The 10894-nt window shown below is 39.3% G+C and overlaps 2 protein-coding genes across 3 annotated transcripts in view; one reads left to right on the top strand and one right to left on the bottom strand.

Moving 5' to 3' along the window:
- The window catches only part of LOC106815407 (integrin alpha-9-like), a gene marked incomplete in the record, with an annotated part of 20873 nt that extends 15330 nt beyond the window's left edge, over positions 1 to 5543 (top strand). Inside the window, 4 exon segments of the mRNA XM_014819862.1 lie at positions 496 to 615; positions 860 to 1084; positions 2005 to 2103; positions 2625 to 5543. Coding sequence (XP_014675348.1) covers positions 496 to 615; positions 860 to 1084; positions 2005 to 2103; positions 2625 to 2729 — 549 coding nt within the window.
- Positions 3499 to 8956, bottom strand: LOC106815408 (internalin-A-like). 2 transcript variants are annotated; one of them, XM_014819863.1, is made up of 7 exons: positions 8806 to 8956; positions 8277 to 8435; positions 7694 to 7873; positions 7239 to 7358; positions 6824 to 6890; positions 6554 to 6635; positions 3499 to 6351 (listed from the first exon to the last, which is right to left on the bottom strand). In XM_014819863.1, the coding sequence occupies exons 1-7, from the start codon at positions 8914 to 8916 to the stop codon at positions 6192 to 6194; spliced, it is 879 nt and encodes a 292-aa protein (XP_014675349.1). In that variant the 5' UTR covers positions 8917 to 8956; the 3' UTR covers positions 3499 to 6191. The 2 variants fall into 2 exon arrangements, with proteins under 2 accessions (XP_014675349.1, XP_014675350.1); XM_014819864.1 differs by lacking the exon at positions 6554 to 6635 and having other exon boundaries at positions 6245 to 6351.
- Positions 8957 to 10894: the final 1938 nt, after the last annotated feature.

Below are 10894 nucleotides of genomic sequence, written 5' to 3'. Positions count from 1 at the left end.
TTGAACGAATTATTTGAAACCTATTATCTAAGAATTATTGAACGAATATGAAACCTATTATCTAAGAATTATTGAACGTATTTGAAACCTATTATCTAAGAATTATTGAACGAATATGAAACCTATTATCTAAGAATTATTGAACGTATTTGAAACCTATTATCTAAGAATTATTGAACGAATATGAAACCTATTATCTAAGAATTATTGAACGTATTTGAAACCTATTATCTAAGAATTATTGAACGAATATGAAACCTATTATCTAAGAATTATTGAACGTATTTGAAACCTATTATCTAAGAATTATTGAACGAATATGAAACCTATTATCTAAGAATTATTGAACGTATTTGAAACCTATTATCTAAGAATTATTGAACGAATTTTTGATTTCGTATTGTCGTAGTGTCATTTTACGCAATCAAAATTATAACTGTAATGAAGCAGCGATTTCATGGAGCGCATGCTAATTATATTAATTGTATTCTGCAGAATTGCACCACCGTTCGTTGTGAAACAATAGAATGCCAGTTGGCGACATTACTGTCCAATCAGAATGTCTACATCCGTATCACTGGCAGAATCAAGGAGTCTACTTTCCTTGACATGAGGGTAAGCACTTAAGAAACACATACAAATTAAGCTCTCATTATTTTAAATTAATGCTTCTTTGTGATCTCGTGTAATCGTTGTATTTACAGGCAGACAGCTTTCCTTTCTATAGAGGTGGTTTCTCTGTATAACGGCCACTTTAAAGAAACGTGTGTCCTCTACAGAAAGAGTGTCCTTTCTATGGAGGCGACCGCTACTCGCTACCAGCAGCCATTACTCGGGTGCGAATGCTCTCTTGTTTCAGCCGCACGTGAAGCGCGTCGGCCTGCAGAGTGCAGCAGAGGTGACGATTACCAGCAATGTCGTGCAGCCGATGACTAATTATCCGGATGCTGCCATCGCCGAGACGGCGCTCGTCACGGAGATTGCTATCGAGGAGCAGGCGAAACCGGTCGCCTGGTGGATCTACCTACTGTCCATCCTCGCCGGCATCATCGTGCTCGCAATCATCGTCTTTCTCCTAGTCAAGGTAAGTGTTTCCTCTGTGTCTCCTAGTTAAGGTAAAGGGCGTCCTCTGTGTCTCCTAGTCAAGGTAAAGGGTTTCCTCTGTGTCTCCTAGTCAAGGTAAAGGGTTTCCTCTGTCTCCTAGTCAAGGTAAAGGGTTTCCTCTGTGTCTCCTAGTCAAGGTAAAGGGTTTCATCTGTGTCTCCTAGTCAAGGTAAAGGGCGTCCTCTGTCTTCTAGTCAAGGTAAGGGGCTTCCTCTGTGTGCAATTATCTTTCGAGACGCAGTGTCTTCGAACCAGAAATAGCCTACATTATGGACTCTTGATAATAAGGGATTATATACTGGATTATCCTTATATAAAGGATCCTATATTATAGGATGTTTATGCCTTAAACTGCACCAAACGTGCATATTTTGTGTAGGGGTTAGGGGCTAGGATTCATGGTGTATCTGTGGTTTGGGAGTCGGTTAGTGTGATTGTTTGAGGAATAGCAATTCTGGTTCAGATTTCTAAACATATAAAGTGATTACGTCACCGTAAATAGTAAAAATAGAAAAAAATATTTCCACTTTTTCACAAAATATAAGTAATTCTGTTCACTTTTTATGGTTAAATTGCTGCATTATACTTCCTGTTTTACTATATTGTTCGATGTGAACATACACTCGTGACTCATACATAGCCCATAGCAAGCAATTAATGTTGGGAACATTAATATCAAATCGTCCAGGTTTTTTGGATTTTTAACTAGTTGAGAAACAATCTTATCAGGTAAGAATTTGACGATACGTTTAGCCCCGTTAGTTCTTACATTTAATGTAAAAAAATGGCCACAAAAATTTTACAAATTTTACCATAGTAAATTCGTGACGTAGTCAATTTAACAGTTGCATGTGTCTGAAGATTATCAGCTAAGCTTCAAAGTCTGGTTTCAACTTGCAGTTTGGCTTCTTCAAGAGGAAAACAAAGGATGACTTAGATGATCTGAAGCGGATGAGTTTCAAAGAAGAGGGTGTAAACGAGGATGGCGAGGAACTTAAGGTAACTATGACGCACGATACCATACGATTAGAACTTTCTTATGGCTCCTATCGATATTTTCCAGATGGGATTGATCAAGGCATGTGGATGCACTGGATTTTATCGGTCATTTCAGATACCAAAGACGCTACTTTGCGCGCTTATTACCTTCCTCGTTTTCTATCTATGCATGAGCATGCCGTGCTCAATTATTTTTTTAGATCATATCCGTGCATGTAGGTCACTATTCTTTCCTGAATCTATTAAATCCTTCTCTTCCCTGCATTGTTCTCGTTCCTATACGTAATAAGTCATTATTATCCCTGCATCTATAAAATCTTTGCTATCGTTGCTGGAAGTAATAATTCGTTATTATTCCTTGCCATCTGCTAAGACCTTGGCGCTTTAACCTGCACCTCATTCTTATACTCGTCCCTGCATCTACTAACCCCCTAGTCACCTACGTACCCTGCTGACTTTTCAAGCTTCTCTGCTGTTTGCATGCGCCGCGTAGCATGTAGCAATACTTTGTGCTATTACAGACACTCAAATCTGGCGGCGATTCTGTAAACAATGACGACGACGACGAGTTCACTCCGCCCGAATACCAGGCCAGCATGGAGCACATTAACGCTGACAGTGAATGAACAGCGGCCTCTAGCGGTCCCCACAACACGGGGAGTCCCCCGTGACGTTACGAACATGATCTCTTCAAAAACCTATGTCGATCAAAAATCGAAGCTCACTTTAAAAAATGCAGTTTTGGTGCGCATGTGGCGTTCGCATTCGTAGGGTGCATCCGTATATGTCTTGAGATACATAACGGAGCATCGTTCCGAAAGTTACAAAGATGAACAATTCCAGAATATCTCACGTGGAACATGAAACCCAGCAGAGAGCAGCGGGGTTTTGTGCGCTTATCTGTGGTTTGGTTTTCGTGTGCTGTCACATCTTTCCCACTCATTAAGATGCATAATAGACGCCTCTTCTCTAGCTACGGATGTTCGTAACTCGTGGGACTCCCTGTTACTTCTAACTGCCACACTTGCGTATTTAGCTCGCGTGCGAAAATGCCAATTTGTGAACTTTTTGAACCTATCAGTTTGAATACTCATTAGTTTACCGTAGGTTCTACTTCAGAAACGCAGACGTTAATTCCAGGTGGAAATATTTATATGCCGATGACATCGTCGATCGCTGCTTACTGTTGATATGATTGTTGTGATAAACTGAATGCTTTAACAATGCTGCCTCCTGTTTTTGTACAGGGTTCTTCAGCCAAGATACACTGAGTAAGAGTTAAACACTGTAATTATATTTCCTTGATCTATCTAACACCGACTAATAACTTACTAATAGCAGATCGCACGTGAATTTAAAGGTGCAATCCCACGCAATCTTTGCCGAGCAATGTTGAAAGTTAATTTCGACTTCCTGCTTCGGACACATCCTGTATCCACGGCAGTTATATTATAGCAGGCAACGCAGAATTATGAGAGCACAATTTCATTGCTTTCTGCTACATGATGAAATATAGATACAATGATTGCGTTAAGAGATAATGCACCTCTAAATATCTGCATCTGTGTTCCAAGCCTCTGCAATTCTAAATCTCATTGCTTGCAAGCTGCTGCAATAAAACTAATGAACTAGTTGTAATATCTATCGCCAAAACATTTAGCGAGAGAAAGATTATGGCTTTATAGTACATGCACGTTCATGGTAACACCATGTAACTGTGTAGAATATGCAGAGACATTAAAAACAACCTCTGAAATATTACCTTTGGCAATTTAAATGAGTTTATTAATTGCTAGTAATAATTACTCCAGCCTCATTTTCTCTCAGCTAAACTAACAATGCAAAGAAGTTCTCTATAACGAGAACGAATCTTGATTGTGCTCAATTTATATAGTCAAATATAATTGCTAAATTACTGCATGTAATCTATACGTGGCAGCTCAGGCTAGCATCTAACACAGTTGTAACAAACTTGCTTCTTATATATAACTCACAAATAATCTTTGGCAATACCCTTAGTTTTTAGATTACATTCGATGGAGCAATAAATAGAGTTGCAATTAACTATTAGCATGAACATATGTATTACATATGTAAATAGTATACATATATTTTCATGCTATGACGTTACAGTAGTTCTGCTTTTAGTCTTTCAAAGATGCTGTAGATTTATAGCAAACAAATGCAGCGCTATATCTGCATTCTTTCTACGCAGCGATGGCGCAACGTTTTATTTTAAAAGTGCAGTTAATTTTTGACTCGTAGCTCAAATAGAGGTTTTAATAGTATCAATTATGTCAGAGTATTTTGAACAGTGTCATTGTGCAATTTCTATATTCACTGTTACGTGACGCTCTATTAAAAGATATAACATTGTGCTAATATTTTTACAGACACCTTTGTACAGCATGCAGAGCATACGAGTGCCTCGTTGTGAACTGTTTTTAATATATGTGTCTTCTTTCGAATATATGACAGCTAGTTGGAAACCAATAAAAATTCCAAATTGATAAGTATTTTTAAAACACTCTAATAGTCTCTAGTACAGAGAATTAATCTAGTTAGAGATAAGACGAAGTAGACCATTGCAGGGATGAATCACTTTCCATTTATGAACGGCAGTTTTGATATCAGATCTGAAAGCTGCTGATGCAATCTACGTGAATTTGTCCTGCTTCATTATTGGATATTTAATGTAGTTGGAAGTTTTAGATAACGTGCTTAGGCTAGATAGGCCTGCTTTCAATTTCAGAGTTTTAGTTTTTAGAACATTTTACTAGAGATAAGCACAATGGTAATATTTCTTGTGCTAGTCAGTGTAGCTTAATGATGCGAAATCATATCACAAAGAATAAACGAGCATGCTTACGAGATATTTATATTGTCTGTGTATATACAAATATATGTTTCAGACGTCCACATACTCACTTTTCCCCTGAAACCTGTACTACAGTATTTTATACCATTTGATAGTAGCAAATTATATATAATAATATGCCAAACTGTTATGCAGGCCTATGTAGCTCATACGATCAGTAACGTATAGACACCTTAAATTGTAAACAATGAACTTACATTCCATTATTTGTTTGATGACAATGTTTAAGCAATAATTTTTGTGTTCATTGTAACTTTTTACAAAGGAAAAGCGTGAAAACTCAAGCTGAGAGCAAGAGAGTCAGGCATGGCCAGTAAAACAAATAAAATGTAACCAATAATAGCGTTTTATAATTGTTGCGTTTGACAAGTGTTAGAATTCTAGAAATAACGATTATCTTTGCAATTTAGATTATTTTATATAAATGTTCTATTTGCAAGAAACTTTGCTAGAAATGACCACGTGCAGACAATATGCAAGGTTCATCTCTACAGGGTATGCTCAGCTCATTTCATGATTAAGGATGGATTTCAATAATGTAATTAAATTTATGTCAATGGAATGTCTTTGTACTGTCTTTGTCTATGCAGAATGGATAATGTATATGTCAGTTCTCACAAATAATAAAACTTGTAACTTTCAACTGCGCTCTTCCCTCCAATACAGAAAAGATGTAGACTCTACTATCCAGAAGTGATCTCTGCACAGAGAGCACTTTATTAACCCATACCTTTTGTTTTTAGGTGGTTCATGTTAACACCTCTGTCATTTAAGCCAGTGTATAAAGTTGCGCAAGTTAAATAAATCTTGTTCTGTAGCCAACTTTCCAATACTCTAGTTCATGTTGATTACCTTCACCACCGGCAGTAACAACAGGATAGTGTATGAATTGTTACATTAGCATGGCTATGTAATCTCATACTACAGACATTGCACACTTTCAGCGTGCATTCCAGGATACATCCCCATACAAATCCGCAATGTAACTCGCATGTATCAACTGCCTCTATTGATCAGCAGAACCAACATGGCCACCAGGTTTGGCATGCTAAGAATCAGAGTGCAACTCTGCTAAGAGCTTCAGTGATGCCAACAGCTGCCAGAGCTGTAACAGTTCTGCACTCGTACACGAACACTGTTTGGCTCCCTCGCACGGAAGACATGTCAAGAATGGCGAACAGATTCAAACAATCAGGTGCTAATAAAGTACCTAAAAATTGAACTCCATCGAATCTTTGGACGACAGCGGGAAGCTGCGGGCCATCTGTGACCTTGATCGGAGGCGAGGAAGGCTTTCTGGCTTCTCCTCCATCTCCGGGCGTGGCTGAGGGCCAGGTAGAGTTGCTGCTGCGATCCTCAGCCTCGTGATTCTGAGTGATAACATCGTCGCACATATACGTTTAGGCTTTAGTAGCAGCTGTGGCTAACTGACTGCGAACTTGGCGTGAGATCATTTCAGAGTTAATATTATATGTACGTGCATGCACGTTGAAGGGGAAAAACTAGCAATTTAAATGACAGGTGCTATCTATGCTTTGGATAAATTTTACGAATTATACTGTATCTCCTTACTTGTGCTCCAGAGCTGTCTTATATGCAAAGGTAGTTTCCTCCAAAGTGTCTATTTCGTCTGCTACCATCTTTAGGTGTGCACCTATGTTTTACAAACAATTACTTCTTGTAATGACTTATGATTATTGTTTTCACCATTCCCTTTTCCACTCTCATCATTAGCTTTAACATAAAACAAATATTTGCTACCAAGGAAGTTGTTACCTGTATGGAAAGAACACACTAATGTATTTAATATAACGAAACAACATCACTATGCCTAAAATATACCTGATACGTCAGAAGCCATGTCGCTGGTAGATTTTTTCCAAGCTGCCACGTTCGATTTAACAATTCTCTGCAAACATAAGCATGAATTAAATAGGTGTAACCAGGAGAGTGAAACTACCCATCACTGCTAAAGTAACAAAGGAAACCCTAGGCTGGCAGTGCAACTGAATGCCAACTAATAGCTTTGAATTATAAGATTGAATTGAGATGTTTTTCAGTGCAAATATTAAGATTCATACTCATCTATATCTATGTAAATATGAGCAATGTGAAAGGAGGAGGTGTAAATCAAAATGCTTGACTTACGTCATTCTTACACATTACACTTCATTTCACTTGCTGTAATTATTTAAACAGGAACAAACAAAACACCATTACCAACTAATCCCTCAGTGAAAAATAAAGATCGCTATACCTGATTTAGTACCATCAGTCTCGGTATAGCTTTCAAAAGAGCTTTTCGTGTAAGCCCCTTTACAGCAGGATTTCCCTTGACTGAGAGCTCCACTAGATTGGGCATCACTGCCAACGTTTTCTGAAAATAATTCACAAAGTCACCTGACAAGATCATTAATTAATTACCTAACAATGCTAATTATCAGTTACGCAAATGGAACCGTGTGCATTTCAATAAATACTTTAATTTAAGACAACGTCATCTGAATTTAAACTCCTTACTTAAAACCACCATTTCACACGTGCATGTTGCGGTTCATAAGTCGCATTCGAATAACATGGTAATAACAATAACATAGTAATAATTCATATAACTGCTGATGACTCCACACACCACAACTCCCTGAGTGTTCATCAGCATACATAGCCATCAGATCACCATCGTGATGGCGTGCGCGTCTGCGTTCGACTCACCAAGTCTTGCATGGAGTTAACTCTATTGTGGGACACGTTGAGAGCCTCTAGGTTGACGAACTGATCTCGCATCGTCGCGACCGAGTGCAGTCGGTTGTGCGAGATGTCTAGCTCCAGCAACGACGGAAGCTTCGCAGCGATGACGACATCCGACAGACGATTGTGAGACAGCCTCAAGATCTGAAAACACGCTGAAACTTGCGCAAACGAGGCAGCCACGGGACCATCTCATGACAGCAATTGTTATATTGATCGAAACATCTTCACGCTAATTTCGGCGAAATATACACTATGATAGTTCACTACGTGATTGTAATAATATGTGGTACATGTCAGGTAAATAATTGAATGTATAATGGAATGAATATAGACTATATACGTAGGTTCATGCCAATATCACATGCAGGAAAAGTACATACTACATATCAGTAGCTGACCGTTAACTGATTTAGATAAGAAGAAACATGAAATTCCAGACGAGAATAAAATCATATTTTACAGTCAGTTATGATCTCATAATTGTAATTGGTCCTGCCATGTGTCATACTTGCAATCGACCAGGAATTGTGTTGTATATACGTACTGTAATTCTCATGTGCCCCTGGAAGCCATCTAAGCTACATAGCCGGTTGTGAGCGATATCCAGTTCCTGCAGACGTTTGAAGTGAAAAATTCCTATCAGGTCAGTGACTCGATTCCTCGCTACATACAGATCATCCAGGCTTGGTAGCACTCTGAGAGCCTGTTCACATCAACAAAGAACACAGAGATATTGCGTTTCTATAAGTGACTCACATGCCATGCCTCATGTGTTGATCTAAACACAACAGTCACACCACAATGACATTTAACAAGAGGGATATAATAACTAATCCCCATATCATTAACCACGATTACCACTTACACCAAGCTTTCATAAGAGAAGGAAGTCTTTACTAATCATTTCTGTAGAGAAGTTAGGAAAACAAGGGTTAGGGTCGACACAATTTAATTAATGTGTAAATTCAACCCGAAAAAATAATCCACAGATTGAATGAATTGATTGCGACTGTAGGACGATGGTAAACATTAAATAGATTATAACCCACGAAAATAATAACAACGCTTCGTACATAAATCGACTTTATCTTGTTGTTGCTAATGTCTAGATAGTTGAGCATGTTCAGTCCAGCGAATTCACACTCCTCCAACCTCTCGATGTAGTTATGGTCCAGCCTCAGCATCCTCAGGTACTTACACGACGTTAGTACGGTTCCGACACGATGGATCCTGAAACAACAACCAGAACAAGGTTCTGATAACTTCAGGCCATCCTTAAAAAATTGTATGTTTGCTGCCCTCCGACCGACCCACGAAAAAAGCCGCGACCCAAGTTTTTTTTGACATTCTAATATATTTATGAATTATGTGAATATTGTGTCTTGCACTTGGCCTATGTGGAAAGATGAAAAAGAACCGTGTTGTAAGAAATAGGGTTGGACATCTAAAAAGTAACTAGTTTTAGCCTCATCTGAAACATAGTCCAGATGCTAGCTTGTAAGAACGCTTGATCGTCCGTTGGTATTCGAATCTACCGGCCAGCCAATGCGCCTAGCGCAGAACGACACCGAAGCACTGCTCGTCAAGAGCCCTGTGCCGCGGCCTGTCAACGTGCGGCTCAGTCCTCGATACACGCTTATAAACCGTCTCCGTCCGTAACCAGTCGACCGGGGGCCGAAACCCAAACCGTCATACAGTTGGGCACAAAGTCCTTACATAACCCGGCAAATTTGTCCCGAGTACAGGTCACGATATCGGACGTGGGGGTAATCCGAAAACGAGTTGGGAATGTCAGAAAGAGTCTGGGGGTCAAAGTCAATCAGGTTCAAGAGGATTAAAAATAAGGGGGAACATTCACTTCTTAACATAAGGTATAGGGAGGAAATGCAGAATGGCGGGCACAAATCTAAAATGGCTCGACTATGCTCCGTGACTTGTCCGGTGTAAAACTGCAATCATGGTAGAAAACCATCATTCGCAGTGACCGGAAATTGAGCTCACAAAGGTGCAAAGGTCCAATGGTGACAGGTGCAATTTTAGAAGCATTTTTCTGAGGAACATGGTACTTGACGAGCGATTGAAAAACTTTTTTTGTTTCCACTAGACGTACCTACCATTTTTATGGCTATTGAAAGGACCATGAAAATGACTTCCCACTGACCGTGTAAGAAGTAAAGTGCTGATAACCTTTTGACCCCTCAAGAGGAGGGTTAAACATAGTGATTGCTGGACTGGTCCCTCCGACGCGTTTAACAAAGGAGCAGAAACGTTCAGCGCGCTTTTGCTATAGAGCCGCGCCAGACCTCCCCGACACACCTCCCCCTCCCCTCCCACACCCCCTCCCCGCACGCTTCCCCCACCCCCCTGCTGCTCACCATACCACATCACTCCCTAACCCTCCAATTCTGCGTATGGGCGGTGTCCTAAGCAATGACTGTTCTACGCAACTGCGTGTCTGCATAATCTCCCTAAACAAAATGTGGTACTTACTCACCGACAGAAATTTTACGTTTATAATCGAAGCAGACAGACCTCAGATGGGCCCAGACGCCTGCTAAGCGCTCTTGTCGTTGTTCAGGTTTGCATGTAGACTTGTATTTTTTAATACTTTCTACTTAGTAACTTACTGCTAATTGTCAACTTTTAGCTTGTGCTAAAATCAACAAAGGACGGATCAGCAGGAAAAGTGAAGTGCAGGGGTAGGTGTCTCCTCATCAACTGGCTGCTGCCAATTGACTAAATTTGCCCTCCCTGGTCAAGGTATATAAACAGCTACATGCTGCAATATTATTAGTTTAATATTAATAATATAACTTTATTTTATAATAATTAGCTGAGCAATTATACCATAACAACAAATAGATAGTTACATTTAATTATATTAATTGAGTAATATTAATATTAATAATTAAATTGTTGGTATCGGTAATTTACTAACGCTTTATAATACTGCTGTAAAAACAATCAAACTAATAATTAGAACTCAGCTGCTAGTATACGACCAACCAAGTGTTGTCATTGCGATCAGAACACTGAATCGAACCCATGATGTTTCAGTTTGTGAACCTGCGCATACTTGATCTATCATGTAACCATCTCAGTGACATCGGCAACCTAACACGTTAAGTCCAAAACTATACAAGGATCATCATGCCTCTAGTA

This window comes from Priapulus caudatus, unplaced genomic scaffold (genome assembly GCF_000485595.1).
Source record: "Priapulus caudatus unplaced genomic scaffold, Priapulus_caudatus-5.0.1 Scaffold1107, whole genome shotgun sequence".
NCBI lineage: Eukaryota > Metazoa > Priapulida > Priapulimorpha > Priapulimorphida > Priapulidae > Priapulus > Priapulus caudatus.
Note: the sequence above shows the minus strand (reverse complement) of the source record. Positions and strands in the feature narration are given on the sequence as shown.